General features: G+C 35.5%; 1 protein-coding gene across 2 annotated transcripts in view; it reads left to right on the top strand.

Annotated features, from left to right (window-relative positions):
- Positions 1-5,511: 5,511 nt before the first annotated feature.
- Positions 5,512-16,372, top strand: part of MS3_00009090 (uncharacterized protein) — a gene marked incomplete at its 3' end in the record, with an annotated part of 54,456 nt that continues 43,595 nt past the window's right edge. For both annotated transcript variants that reach the window (XM_051217426.1, XM_035732992.2), the window contains exon 1: positions 5,512-5,628. Coding sequence is in view for 1 of the 2 variants with exons in the window: in XM_035732992.2 (XP_035589872.2) it covers positions 5,595-5,628 (34 nt within the window). The remainder of the gene's footprint in view (positions 5,629-16,372) is intronic.

Below are 16,372 nucleotides of genomic sequence, written 5' to 3'. Positions count from 1 at the left end.
GCTTAGCGAGTGTGAGAACATCACGCTAAGCGGCGTTGCCAGGATTGAGGCTGCCTCCCTCAGTATAGCATGATGAACCATATCCGGGCTAGGAGAAGTATCTAGTCTTAAGTGCTGCAATTTACGGAACACCAAGTCAGCGCTTAGGTTTACTTCGGAGAGTCCTGTGGAATTGCAGATGAAACTGTCGTCAGTAAAGTTGATGTCAGCCAGTTGAAATGTTTGAGAGTAATGTGCCACCAGAAGGTTAGCGGCGTCGCCATCGTTGTTGGTCGGGCCGTTAAGACCTACCAGTTGAGAAACTCCTGTTTTGGCTTGACGAAGAGAGGCTGCATAACGGAATAGGCTTCTAGGGTTAGAGGCAAATTTGTCCATAAGCTTTGTCTGGTACTGAAGCCTGTCTTCTCTTATAGCCCTCGTGCATATGTTCCTGATATGTTTATATTGTCTATACGCTCCGTCGTTATCAGTTCGTTTGTATTCCGCCCAACAGTGCCTTTTGCGGCTTAGCAGGTGAAGGGTACGGTTCTTGATTACTGTAGGTGGCTTTCAGCTTTTGGGATCCGTTTGAGGAACTGAATGGTCTGTAGCACATAAGAGCGTGTGTAGTAAGAAGTCCCAATGACCATCCACATCGAGTTGAGGGTGAACATACAAAACCACCTGTTGTAGATAGTCATGTAGAGCTGGCACATTCAGTCGTTTAAAATTCCAACGCAAATTATTGTTGGGATACCTTAGCTTAGTTTTGATAACAAAACTGAAGGCTATGACGGCATGATCGCTCTTTCCCAGAGGAGCCAGGATTGAGAGGTTGTCAACTAGGAATTCTTCGTTTGTGAATACACAGTCTAAGCACGATGGTGTCTGACTGTTTCTCCAACGAGTTGCCGACCTCAAATTTTCATATAAGCCCAAGTCATCGATGAGGTTGAAGAACCGAGCTTCAATTGAGTTGTCGCCTCCAGTGTACGTGTGTTCCGCGAAGTTGACTCTAGGGAGATTAAAGTCCCCTAGAATCAGGATGTGTGTGAAACCGAGACGCGTAGAGTGGAATAGTCCTTCCAGCATACGACTATCGTACTCGATGTCGGCAGTTGGCTTCCTGTAAATGACACCGACTAGACACCTCGAAGTACTTGACAATCTAACAGAGCACCATATGGATTCCTCAAGATTGTTAAACTCGAGGTTGTGAACTTGATGCACATCCAAGCAAGAACTTATGTATATGGCTACTCCACCCCCAATTCCTGTTTTCCTGTCGTTGCCGAACAAAGTCATCCCAAGTAATGCTAACTCTTGGTCCGAGAACTGAGAAGATATCCAGGTTTCAGATATTCCTATCAAACGGGCCTTATTAGCGTTACTAAGTTCACGTAATTCATCCAGTTTGTTTGGTAGACTTGCGGCGTTCATATATAAGCAGTTTATGCTTTCAATTTGGAACGCATGAGCTTCGTCCTGTTTTTCTGTATGAGCCTTATGTGAATGGACAGGTAGCCCACCTACATGAGGTTTGTCGAGGTGGTAGGCCCTGTCATTTACACGTTTTTTTATCATTTAGACAGTCCACAAGTGGAATGGTCAGCTCGAACTTGCCTTTGTGCTTGGTCCTAGCCTCATATGGCCTATCCAGGTGCATGTGGATTCCAGGTGGCAATCGACGTCTGTTGGCACGAATGCTTCCAGAACTGCAGCTGCCATGTGGGAAGATGGGAAGGTTATCATCATTAGACGGGGTCTAAGATCACCGTCCTTCTTGGCTAGTCTCGTCACATGCTGAGTCAGTATGTGTTTGAGCCTCAAGGACTGTTTGATGAATTTCCATTCCCTGATGTCAGAATTCGATTGAGTAGGGTCTGCATTTTCCGGTATACCTTGGACAATTATGTTTCTTCCGCGGAAGAACTTCTCGCGAGATTCTTTAGGGACGTTTCGTATGATATTGCGCTCAGAGTACGGTATGTCGGGCAATATTCTTACGTTACCATCTGATTTCAGTAAGTGACTTGCTAGCAAGACGTCCTCTACGTCGGTAGCATTCTTAAGTGTTACTCGGAGAAGCCTCGGGTGATTTAGATGCTTAGAATCCTTTCCTCGAGTGAGCCGGGTGACCGTCAAATGCTCTATTCTAGGAAGTTCGAGCTTCTTGTTCAATTCACTCCAGAGCATCCTGTCGTTTTTGTCCTGTAGACTGAGAGGAAGGTCAGGATTGTCAACGAGGTTCATGATAATGAGAGAATCGTCACGAACTGTTGTTAATTTACCAGGTTTCACGATGGGTTCAGGTTTAATAACTTGTTGTTTGAAGGTCAGTGCGCGTTTTTGAGTCTTGGGCTCTTTATTGACCGGACGAACAGTCTTGGGGGTAGACTGTGCGGCCAAGTCACCAGTTATTTTCCGTACAGCAACACTTGGGTTGTTCGGCTTAGGCAGTGATGCCTGGTTCTTTTGGGCTCTCTTAACATGGGTCGAATCAACCACAGGGTTTTTGGGAACCTCTGTTGTGTTCAGGGACCCTGAGCTGGGAGACCCGAGTTTGCTTAGGGAGTCTAATACTGTCGACGTAATGATGGTGCTGAGCCTCGACACGTCATCATTAGTGTTGATGGATGCTCCATCGATGGTATACCTGTCGACATCCCTATTTTTGTATCCGTCGCACGCTCTTGTTTGTCTACCGGTGTTTTTACTATCGTTATCCAAGTTAACTGACAACTTGTTCCGAAGACCTGTCAGTAGGTTAATGATTTTACTGGAGTTTCGTTCTTTAGACTAGATGGTTTACACCAGGAGCATTAGATGCGCTTCTCTGTACTCACGACTTTTGGTAGAACAATTAAAATTTTTCGAAAATGCCATCCAGATGAGGACATGACTCCATCAAAGACGGTTTTATATCTCTTGTCCGTCTGAAAAACATTTCTTTTTACCATCTTTTTAGGCGTTTTAGGGATTCGGTAACTTGATATACTCCAGATTTGACTGTATGAACTTGTCCCAGCAACTCAGTGGCTGTGTAGCCTAATGACATCATTCGCTTTTATCACTTTGTATATTTTGTACTCATAATCATACTTATTTGCTGCATATGTTGCTATGTAATTGTGCCTTGATTTTATGTAACGAGATAGGAAGTCACATAACAAACGGATGGTTGTAGCATGCAAGCAGTTATCGTTCCACCAAGGAAGCGTGATGCAAATTCAGGGATACGTGGAAGAATGTGTGCTTCGAGTGGTTCAATATGAATCAAGAAAGTAACCGAAAGTTTTGAGAAGAATCTCCGGGACTTGTCTGTAGACTTTAATTTCGATTACGTACTATCAGGAGTTTAAGACTGTCATTTAGGTGTTAGGTAATAAGAGGTCTAGTGTCCCGAATTGACTCTTTTATTTTGTCAGACTGGTGATTGTAACACACATCCTGCATTTTAATCAAACAGGAATCAAGGGCCAGAGGCTAAATGAGATTAAAACAGAAACGAAAGCTGATCAGACTACTTTGAAAATTTTGGAATTATTTATATTAATGTGTCCTACGGTATAACTATTGAGATATTGAACAAGCGCTGTCACATGTGACATCAAAACTGGCCTTTGATATCTCATCTGTTTAAAACTTGGTAAGTCAAATTGTTTAGTAAACATAGGTAGCAGTAATAATCACCAATACATCATCATTAGAATAACGCTCCTATAAGTCCATTGGCAAGAAGAACCAGATACGCATATTAGCCATGATGTAAAAATATCTAAATTTGGAACTGTAGCAACGTTTAAGATTTCGCACTCTTAAGTGACTACTCCAAACCTCCAAATACCCCAACGAAGATACTTCAGTTTTTGTACCCTAGATAAGTGAGAGCCACTTAGAATCCCGAATTCATGAGCCCAGTCCAAATTTAGTTTCCAAAATTCGCGGTACCCACAGTTGATCTGGACGGTAGAAATATTTAGTGTTCACTTCAGCTCAGATATATAAAATCGAAAATGAACAATATATTTAATATAGTAACACTAGAAACCCTAATAAGCAATGCAGACGAGTGGTGCTAAATGGGTGAATATTTGTACAAATATTCTTGAACGCTTCGTTCTTTAGCAACCACATTTACCGCTACAACGGCAAACTCGTGGGATCAACTATAGATCATTACGGTGTCAAAACATTAAAATTATATTATGACAACTTCAGAATGAGTAGGGAAGTTCTCATGTAAGGATATGAAAAATGTCACTAATAAAGTAGTTTCGAGGTAAGGGTTAACTGTTCAAGACGGCAAACGTTTACAGCAAGTAACAGATAATGTTAGGTCATTCATATCAGACACGGTCAAACAAGAATATGATCATTGAATGTGATAGACTCAAAATATCAAAACGCTTGGTAAAACGAACATGAAACATTAGCCGAAACAACAGTGCCGTCAGCGAACTGATTACAAGCTATAGTTTGTTAGCAGTTAAAAGATGATTATGAGCAAGCTAACAATATGACAGAACTCTCGAGTGTGTCAAATGAATTGTAGCGGTAAATAAATCTCCAAAATAAATAGCTCTGTAAGTTTTCGACATTGGATGCTGACCACATTAGTTCAAATGTACTCACTTAGCTGTAGGTGCTTGGTCATGTATCCGCACCAAATCACGAGTGGGAACGCCGTGCTCAACAACCCCTGCAGTCGCTAGCCAGATTAGATCAGACGATCCACGATATATTGACAGCCTATCAGATACATCTTCGAACCTCATCGCTTCTGTCTTTTGATTTCACTTGGTTTGTACGCTTCATATTAGAAGGTGTTACTGGTTAAAGCGTTATCAAACACTGAGTACCTGTGGCATCTTCAGAATATTGGTGTCAGTATGTCCATTCATTATGCTTGGGAATGATTTTCATACCTCAGTCAATAAGAATCATTATAGGGCCTCGTCTTTCACATTTGGTGATTACCATATGGGGCCAACGAAATATCATTGAGCCCTAGTCTATCATAAAGTATGCAGGTCACAGAATGTCGAACAACTAACCTATGCTCACCATAGTCGAGGGAAAATTTGCAAGCCAAGTTCTGGCCCATGCGGCACCGATTGTAGTCTTTATCTCCAATCTATTGAAACTGATACATTTCATGTATAACGTTACGTTAATTTTATTCGATCACCAAAGCAGTCACAGTATCTAAATATCATGAGAGAGTAATCCACGCCAGACAATAATTGGGAGGGTTAAATTCACTGCAAGCTAGGAGGTCACACAAGTCTCGTTCACCTCGAGAAAACTACAGTCATCTTATGGACCACTTACATTGATAATATACAACTTAAAGAAAAGACTGACTCAAATAAGTATTACCAGCATTATCTACCAACAGAATTAAGCATAATCTGTTTGTACGGAAGTATTTTCAGAAATGACTAACACAGGTCAATTAATATAGACGTTGGCTGTACTTTAGTTTCAGTGCTTAGCTTTTCAAGGTCATGTATGTTTTTCCGTTACGTCACTTTTAAATTTAGCCTTAAACAGGACTTACTACTTTTTCTCAGTTAGGAATAAACCTGTTGGAAGCTGAACAATTCGCAGATATGAAAAGTATTCTTAAGAATAGAGGTGTGAATAGTAAGTTCTTATATTGTTTTCAGACGTTTGTGCATGGATTACAATTATATTTGGTTCATAAGAAATATTTGTGTAATTCTTTTCATTTATATTCCCAAAAAAGAGCTTGAAACATTGCAGTCAATAGGAATTTTATTTTTTAATCTTATTACACATTTAAGATGGTGACTTGTGGGTACTGTGATTTCTGGTCAATCAAATATCAGTGCTTGAACAACGGTTCATGAGCCATAAAATACTACCCTTTGAGTTTCAGTCTTCCATGTGACAGATCATTGTTTCTCGTAAATTAAATTAAGAGGTAAGATGTCAAAAACGTAGTACACAGAAGATTTACTCACAATGTGTACGTTTTTATGACTATATACCTCTTAAGGTATGGTGCGAACAAGTGCTTCTTAATTTGGTTTGTTTTCCCAAATGTTGGTACTGAACTGTTGAACCAAAAGTATCTAGACCAAAGTCGTATGCTGCTTTTTTAATTCAAAGTGAAATCAATCAACTATAATGTATTGCGGCAGATGATCTGACCAATTATTTTAACAACAGGAAAACTAGACTATAATTGTTCACTGAATGTATTTGTTAGCTTTGATAAGCAAAGTTGACGATGGTATTTTTTCTCAAAATGTTCGGTTTTTGGTGAAACCAACAAACACTATCAATGTGCAACGAGGACGTGTGTTAATGCTTATGTCATGCAGCAACGATGCATATTAAAACCATTACGTATACAAAGTTCGAGATCGTAGCTCATCCTTGAAACTGACAGTTTTGCTGGAACCATTTTTGGCACCAAACGACTTATAAGAAAATTTTGAGTCGGTTTTGACTGCAGTCTTCTGAAGGCAGTTACTCAAGATACTGTTAGAATGCTTTCGACTCTTGACGGTTGTCTTCAAGAATTTTATGTTGTCGTTTCCTGAGAGGAAGAGCATTCCTTCAGTTGCGTTAATATAATGTAGAGGAATAGATTTTTGTGAAAGCCATGTTAGTTTTGTACTAACTACCTTTATTATCGATCCGATTCCCAAACGTAACTCTTTTCCTGAGCTTTTAGCCTCAAATCACTTGAGTTTAGACTTATTCCAAGTATCAAAGTTTTATTTTGACTGATAAATCTTAGATAGTGTTCTGTTGTTGGTCTTTTTAAAGTTTTAACTGTCTTGCACATAAATTGGAGAGAAGTTACTTAATCTAAACCAAGGATACCAGTGAGTATAACATTGAGATACCATGTTGGTAATATGATATTTTCGTCGTTCTGAACAGTCACTAGTTGTGTGTAACTACAATTCTATTTTTATTTGTCAAGCTTTCAGCGTACAGGCATTCTCTTAGTTGAATAGTTGGGAAAAAGGTTATCAAACGTAACTAGACAACCTATATATTTTATTTATTGTACTAATATACAGGTAGAGTGTTAGAATTATTTGGACGGTGATGTGATCACTTTTTCGGCTTTCGTTAAGCGAACTAATGAGGTTTGAGATCAGAAACAATTTGAGTTATGACTGTGTGGCAAATTTGCAAGGTAATAAACTTCAAAGGCAACTTGGAAATACATCTAAGCAAATTGAATGTGTTCATATTGAATTAGGAATACTATTCTGAGAGAGTTCACTGTATTGTTGAAGTATTAAAAAAGCTTAATAATCTAGACAGTCCATAAAGTATGTGGGTTACATCTTAATAAATAGACGGTAGAAACATACTAAATCACAAATATTATGGCTTACATTCCAAGTTTTATGGTACTAGGTGGTCAATTACTGTTTAATAATCAATTAGAAATGATATTTAGCAATCTTTTCTATTGAATGCCAATCACAAACTTGCTTTGGAACTGAATATTTTTCATACAATAAATTTCTGTGAAATTTAATAATCTAATAATGCAGTAAGTTTGATAGCTTAGAGTGAAGTAATTGTTTGGTACCAAATCATAAATTCAAACATGAAAGCACTGAATGGTCATTTTTTCTGTATATTTTCTGTCTGTTTAATTCGCTTTTGTGTTTGGAGTTTATTTAACTTCCTGACTCATACTCATTTATGATGTGAAATTCCCAATTATTAAATTTGATACAGATAGTTTTATTTACTTTCTAAGTTACTAATACTCTATTACTTAGTAGGCTGAACATTTTATCATTCCAGTTTAACATCACTGATTCATGAACTTGATTTATGTCGTATGGTTAATAAACACACTTATTATTTAAAGTTGTGATTATAGTGGGTTACACAGAAGTATTTAGGTTTTCTTTTACCAAAATACTGTCCAGTAGATTGGGTATTTTTAAAAAAAGTTTTTATATTGAAAGAATAATATTCCCATGTTATTGCGATGTTTTTCACATAGCTTTTCGCTGTTGAAATTCAAATTCGCATATTAAACATCTATGTAACTTATACAGTTACAATATTTGTTAAATGACTGTTTTGCTTAAAGTGGCTAGAGATATTTCTCAACAGTTCATTGGTAGTGAAAAACGCGTACAACCATTTTATGTTGTTTGTATTCTCATTGCTGTAATACTGTTTTCTGGATTGATAATTCATTTTGTCAGCACATATAGTGCCAACAAATTACGAGATAGTTTGCGATGAATTGAATTGCTGTTTATTTAGGTTTTCAGTATTTCTATCGTTATCTATGAAGCTGTGAATGATTGGTTATGAAAATTGATTTTCATGTAGTGGATTACAGGCCTAAGTTTGATTCCATTCATTAAGATAGGAACAGTTAGGTGATGCAATCACAGACATTAAAAACAGATTAGGTTTATAGCTTGTCGGCAAATAATCTAATCGTTACTGAATTTCATTCTATCAGTTTTATAATTGGAGTTATCATTCTAAAAGTTAAAGACCATTCAACTGGTGGTATGCCTCTTGAAATAATAGTGCAAAATCTACAGAATTATTATACATCAATAAACCAAACTTTTATTGAGCTTATTTTCAAGTCTATGAGTCGTATAAAGTATTTATCAAATAATGTTTGTTGATGACCGTAATCAGTAAGAAATATGTAGTGCTCATCAGTGACTTGCTATGAGATGAATTATCAAAGTTCTTTCGGGAATTCATGAATGATGAAGTTGGTCGTTCTGAAAGTGAGACAGTAATCACACACAACATTGGATGGTCATCATGTTATATTATTCTTTGGTTAGAATTTAAAATATTCAACTATTGGTCTACATGTATCATACTCACTGCTGGTTGTAATGGTTATCAGTCCTATAAATGTGCGCCGCTCAGGAAATACAGCTGAAAATATTTTACATATATGTATACATATAAATATTCGTGTATTAAGTTCGGCTCGACCATAAATCACTGTTTCTACGGTTATCTTGTTTAAGTTCTACTTTATTTCTTTGTGGTAGTCAGGAGAGACGACAAATAATCACTTATTGAAGTTAACGATGCTCAATAGCTATATCACCAATTAAAAGTACCCATTTAGTATTGATGGTTACGGTCGATATTATTGCTTTTTTACTGTAAATTGTAGTTTAATCTCAGCATCCCTTGTGATAGGGTTGCAAATGTGTAATTTAATCACCTCAACCTCTACTGCTCCATCATAAGTTTAAAACTTCATCCGATTTTTTCCCATATTTTTCGTCATGAGCTTGAAAATAAATAACGACAACGAAAGAACGTGAGTTCACTTCACTTTTCCAGGTTTTCATCAGCTACTCAGAACCTGTAATTCTTCAAAACCAAATCACGGAAGTAGTGAAAAATTCCTACATAAATAAATTTAGTGATGTAATAAAGATAAACGTAAACTTCAACGATTGATTAAAATATGTTTGCGATTAATGGTGTAATCCAGGATAGATTTCTCATTGAATTTGAAACTGGTTAGCTTGGTATACCTGGATTCCAGAATATTGATATTATCTCTAAGTCTCAAATCTAGCACCTTTCACTTCAAACATCAACTCATTATTTATAGAGTTTAAATAGCTAGTAGGTTAGATGATAAGTAAAAATCAATTCATAAGGGTTCATACTTTTCCATGGTTAACGTTAAAGACTGTAATTGACTAATCTCATTTAAAATATGTTAGAATATTAATATTTCGTCAGAATCTATGCATACTAGCTATAGTTAATCAAATAAGATTCATGACATTCAGTAATGTGACAATCATAGATTAAAACAAAATCAATGCAACAGACTCATTAACCTATTGTCTATTTTTCACTTTGTACTCAGTTAAGATTCAATTTCCTTTATTCTATCAACTGTTGATTTGTTTTATTAATTTATTCTTACCTATTATAAATTTAATCATTTCTAATGAATAAATGAATGACATAGGTGACATGAAATGGGAGGTAATATTTTAAAACAAAACATAAAGAAAATAATTTGGAGGTGATTTGAACTTTGCCTTGAATATATACATAAATATACTATTGAATTTCAAGTAAATTAATAGTAATAGACTATAAGGTCCAGTGTCCCTTTGGATTTACTATTTTCACCTTCGTAAAATTTCATTCTTTTTCGAGATAAAAAGTGGAAAAAGAGGTAGGGAAGCATAGGCGGATTGACTATTTGACTACTTTCTCTCTTATTTTCTATCCATACATACTACTACCATTACTGTTGCTTTTGTTAATAATTATTGATGGAAAAAGGAATTGGATTGGTCAACTATAATGAATAATTGGTATACAAAGACAAATATAAATTAATTCATTTCATTGTTTGGATACTTAGCGATATATATATATTGATAAGTTTAGAACAAATGGTATATTCGCAAGGACTTTGTGTGAGATTTATTCCAGTTTGAAGGTCGGTTATTAATTGACGACACTAGAACGGTGAGAAAAGTGAAGTCATGGTTAGTTTATGATATAAATCAGTGGTAAAAAGGAGTGTTATGTAACGATGACACCTGTCGGTCCATCACAGCTCATCGATTGGGAAGCTAAAGATGTTGAAACTCTGTAGCTTGAGATGTTATCAAATATGGCTGAGAATAGAAGCCAATGATGATGGTGCTTTAGTATTAGCATACTTCACGAGGGTAATAGGAACTCACTTAATTATGAACAGTTTTTTTCGGTTGTACATCTAATTGAGCTGTATTTTCTATCGTACAGTATTCTTGTTCACTTATTTCCTTTAATTTCCTTTAATCTTTCCATACTCTATTTCTTTACAGTATTGTCTCTACATTTATATGGCGTATAGGTTTTTGGTGTCGTGCTGCTAACTGTACTAGAGTGTAATGGTAGGATGGCATTTCTCTGAGATGACCAACCTCTTTAGAGATGTATCTTATCACAACGGACGGAGGGTATTAGAAAGTCTTTCCTAAAAATAGCACACTTGACTTTGCTCCGAGGTTTTTCATCGCCATTTATAAGTCTTTTGTAGCATAGAGCCAATCATCAAGGACTACTTGCAAAAAGTCAGTCTGTGATAGGCCTTAAGCAATTATCTCTTGATCTCTGTGATCATGACCTAATATTTCCAAGACCATTACTAATCACGTTTCTCCTTTGGTACCTCAAGAATTATCCTTTGTTGGTGTGAGCAATTGTGACGTGACAACTGTCCACACACCTCTTACAATATTTGGGATCACACTGAGTGAGTACATTATCATAGTTCGATCACGGGGCTTGTCAGGGTTACTGTAATTTATATGTTGATATCTTCGTTATGGATTAGCATACCTAATGTCTTTTTACAATATATGGGAAAAACAAACAAATAAACAACAAATTTATAGGAACGATAGGGTTTATAATACAGGAACAGGAAATTCTACCCACTTACTAAAATGAATGCGTTTATAACTATTCCAGATGGTCAAGAGATAAAATAAATCTGTTACTTAAAGAGAATAACGTAAATAATCTGATTATATATATTTCTCATGTATAAACGCCATTTAATATTAAAAAAGAAAGAACAGTGTTGTATTATTATCGTTAGATCGTTCAGTTTTAGTAAATATGGATCTAAACAATATTGGAGTGAGATTTTGTTCAATGATTAATGTTGAATAAACTTTAAACGATTAGATTGTAGTTTCAGTTTAGACGTTTTACATTACCAACTGACTTTAATCATAAAACCATTAAAAACCTGGAATCACTAGACAGTTGTTTCATCCTAGTACGAGATTCGTAAGTAGTACATACCCACAATCACACCAGTAATCGAATTCAAGACATTTAGGCCTCACGGTAAGCAGCCAACATTTAGATCAGTGAGTTAGAATTCGGTTGTTCCTATTTTCAGCTTCTGTTACGTCAAATTGTTGCTGTTCCAATACGTTTCCATGATATTTGTCTAACGCCCAATAAAGCTGAATTTCACTGGTCACGGATTCTCGTTGAAATTTTAGGGATTATTTGAAGTCGGTTGTATAAGTCTACTAACCTTCATAGAAGTAATGTCTGCTTAAAGCCGCTTAAACGAACATCTGTTATTATGATTACTAGGTAGTGATAATTATTAATCAGTTATTTGAAGAACATCAATAACTTCAAAATTTCAAACACACTTTTCGGATAACTATTTCATATTGTAAGTGCGGATCAGATTGTAAATAGAAAGCTGATTAATTATACATTAGAATGGTTTAAGAAGTTAATAATTAACTGACAAACTGACTGGTTTTGGTGGAGTTTTGTTCTCCACCATCCCAACTGACTGGTTAAATTTACATGAAAGAACTATGACGTTCATTTTTATGAATGGTTTTTTGCTACGGATTTATATCAGTTGAAAATACCATCCAAATGTTGAGGGGTTTCAATATCTATTTCATCCTTATATAAGATTCAAGACTTCACAAGAGATCACACTCACTAATTATCAGTTGGTGCGGTAGTAAATCATCATGGACAAATGGTTATAATAATTTATATATTCTGAAAATAATAATTACAGAATTCATGCCAGTTTACAGGCATGATCAGCTTGATATAAATAGTAATATTAGATGTAGAGAAAAAACATGTGATATAAGAAAGTTTTAAGTATACTAGTTCACTAATTGTTTAGGTAGTACATGTATTACAGTGATCCAATGCATTAACCGGGAACTTTTAATTTTTCTTAAATGGACAGCCTGTTGATTTATGAACGGAGTAATTAGGGTCATTTCGTGTACCAGATCGAATCAATGATAATTATCTACAAGTAGAGAAATTAAAACGAAAACAGAGAGCACGGAGCAACAAAACAATAATTACTAAAATATGTCAATCAGGTCTACCAAAATGCATGTGTCATGTGACAGTGATATACTGTTGATGTTATTCAAATTAGTTAAACTTGCTAGGGACGGTGTTAACATAAAGTGACAGCAAGCAGGTGGTTTTACTTAGGGAATTCATTAATAAGAATGGCTAAACATTTAAAGTTCCTATAATATCACTTGTGGAATGAAATACACTTACAGGTGCTAGAACATTCAACTCATTTTCAGAGGAGCAGTATGTATCGATGCAGCGAACAAATAATGGGAATGATTTTATCGTGCGGATAGATTGTGGTAGGTTATTCCAGAGTCTAGAAAATTTACAGGTAAAGTAATTCATATAAAGAGATGATTTAGAATAAGTTTGTTTCACTAGTGACTAGGAATTAAGGATGTCATAATGAGAAGTTTCTGCGTATTGAATCACGTGATTGGATGTGAATGATATTTTTTTGAGTAATTTGAAGAAAAAGATAAGATTTAGTTTGAGTCTCTTCTCCCATAAAGGTCTAGCTCAGGTTTATTACATCTAGAATTATAAGTTAAGGTACAATCAACTCCAAGAATACGAAGTGTAAATCGTCTCTGTACTGATTCCAGCCTTAATTTATCCTTTATGAGCGCACTGCTAAGAATAAACGTGGAATATTCTAGAAGTGGTCGAACACAAACTTTGCACATTAAAATACGTGACTCATTGTTATAATGGTTTCGAGTTATGTAACCTACAAGACGTTAAGACTTAGAGGTCTGTTTCAATATCTGTTCTGTAAACGTCAAGTCTTGGGAGTATCTAAGTCCTAAGTCTACTGTATGTAACCTAGATACCACTTCTCCAGTTATGGTAAGGTCTAGGTTGAGTGATGTATCGCCGAAGCATATCCATCCACATTTAGCCGTATTAAGCTCCAGTTACCATTTTAAGCAACACTGTGCTGCCTTTTTAAGCTCCATGCTGATGCAATTTTGCATATTTTTCAGCTTATGTGGAGAAAATGAATATAACACTTTAAGATCATCCGCATATAGAAGGGGCTTACCCACACAAAAGCTTTCACAGATATCATTGATAAACACTAAAAAGAGCAAAGGGCCTAAGACACTACCTTGTATTACACCACTTCTAACAGGGACAGCGTGAGACAATGAAAAGTTAATTTTAACTATTTGATGTCGACTGCTGAGAAAGGAATCAAACCAAGCAAGCAAAGGATTTTGAACTATATAAGATGCGAGCTTACCTATAAGAAGTTGGTGGCTAACCGTGTCAAAGGCTTTAGAAATGTCCAGATATATCACTAAGACTAGATATCCTTGGCTACGTAGAGAATAGAATAAATTAAAGAAGTCAAAATGACATGTCATGCAAGAACGATTTTTAAGAAATCCATGCTGAGTATCATTGATAAATTTTCCAGCGAGTAAATAGTTGCAAAGTTCATCACTTATAACTTTTTCAAGAATCCTAGAGATAACGAGTAATATTTATCGGAGTAGCAGAGCATGGGGTATAGGTAATAACAGAATTGTCATTATCTGAAGAATTAGAGCTTTTCTGGGCTCGTTTTTTTGACAGTCGACCCATATCGCTTTAAGTATTAATTCTAAAGCTATTTATGAGTTATAAACTAGGATTCAACGATATTCAAACAATATATATTAGACACTGGGTTATCGTAAGGCAAACTTCAAACTTATGATAACCACTGCTTACGTAAACAGGGAATATTAGCTGATGTAAGAGTGAGTTGGAATATGGCTAGAGATGGCCAAACAAAAACTTAGCATCGGTCCTTCGTATATATCTTCTTGTTCTGTTCCCTTAAACCATATCCTAATTGTTTAGCCTGTGTTAATACTACTGATACTATTATTTTGATGTCTTTACTACTAATTTTGGTAATTTCGTGTTGTTGTACGTGTCAAATGACAACTTGGGCCCATATATATTTATGTCAAGCTGTTTAGCCAATAAAGTGACTTATCAATGACTACATATTATTGTTTATTTAAAAAGACAAACTCTCAGAAATTGTTGAATTATCCCATACAGATTTTAATCCGTAGTCAACAACCATTTTGCATGATACTGTATGACTTTGAAAATGCTAACTCGAACCTCATTGGTTCACTCTTAAACTATAAGTTCCCTTCTGCATAACTTACTTCTTCATTATTTTAACTTGTTTATATTTCATAATAAAATATAGGAAGACTTTTTTTGTGTGAACTATTTGTCAAAAAGTTTTCTCATCAATTTTATTGTTACTGGGACAAAAAAATCAATAAGTGTCAAAGGTGTTGTTTGCCAAACAATACAAAATATCATTTTCTTGGCTAACATGTAAATTAACCTATCACCATGTTTCTTTCGTGTGTATGTATGTGCCAAGAAAATTTATGCGATATCCAATATGCTGTAAAAAACAAACAAGATCGATTAGGAAATCCCGCCTCCTATTCCGTTTTCATAGGCAATTGTTTAATTGCCATCAGAACAAAAAACCATTCACACATTTACTTCATTCATTCTCCACTTTATTTACTCTTAAATATCTAGCTGTTTGCTGTTGTCGATGTGTCCACATGTTTTATTGTTATGTGTTGTGTCTGTATATTGGTAAACAGGAACTGTATTCAGTTAGTAAATATTTCTGCTCTTTTTTATTGTTGCTTTTAGGGGTATTGTAATCTCTGAGCTAGTTAGTATAATTAAGAAGCTCTCATTGTTATTCTTCACAACACATTATTAGCGTCTACTTCATGTAGAAGTGAAATTTTCTGTCATACGACAAGTGTTACATCATTTTGTTCTGGAGGCCTTGTTTATCTTTGCAGGTTTGTTGTTTTCATTTGTCCTTGTATCCCTGTCGAATGTTTTTTAGTTGACTTATGGTTGTGTGACTGGTTGATCTCTTCTGTATGGGTCAATGATTTGGATTTATGTCGATGTGTTTGTAGATTATCACCTGATCTGGGTGGTATACCTCTAGAAATTCGTAGGTACTCTTAGGGTTTTAACTTTTCTCTAATCTAACTTATATTCATGGTTGTCCATGTGGATTAATACCATTGGAAATAAGTCATGTTGCCGCATAGCAGTCACCTTATCTAGAAATCTCCATCGTTTTATTGGGGATTGTGATCAGTGATATCTATATTAGTGTTGATGCTCGCTTAGCTGAGATGTTTCACAACAAACAAATTATTGTTAGTCCGCCTAGAGATAGAGAAAACTATGTGTACAAGAAATTGTAGTATTTTTGTATTTGCGAAGAGTTTTCATCATTATGTAATAAATGTATCCCGAATGTCTTAAGAATTCAGAATAACGATTACTCTTATCTGAAAATCCATTAGAAACTGCTCGTTGAACCCGTTCTTTTTAATTGACTGTCTTCAGCGGAATTCTCAGTGCATAATTAAAGTTTATCTATCCTGTAACACACGGTCTTTTATAAATACTTGATTGAATCATCATCAGAGTG

Source organism: Schistosoma haematobium, chromosome 5 (genome assembly GCF_000699445.3).
Source record: "Schistosoma haematobium chromosome 5, whole genome shotgun sequence".
NCBI classification, from domain to species: Eukaryota; Metazoa; Platyhelminthes; class Trematoda; order Strigeidida; family Schistosomatidae; genus Schistosoma; species Schistosoma haematobium.
This window is presented reverse-complemented; position numbering and strand designations above follow the sequence as displayed.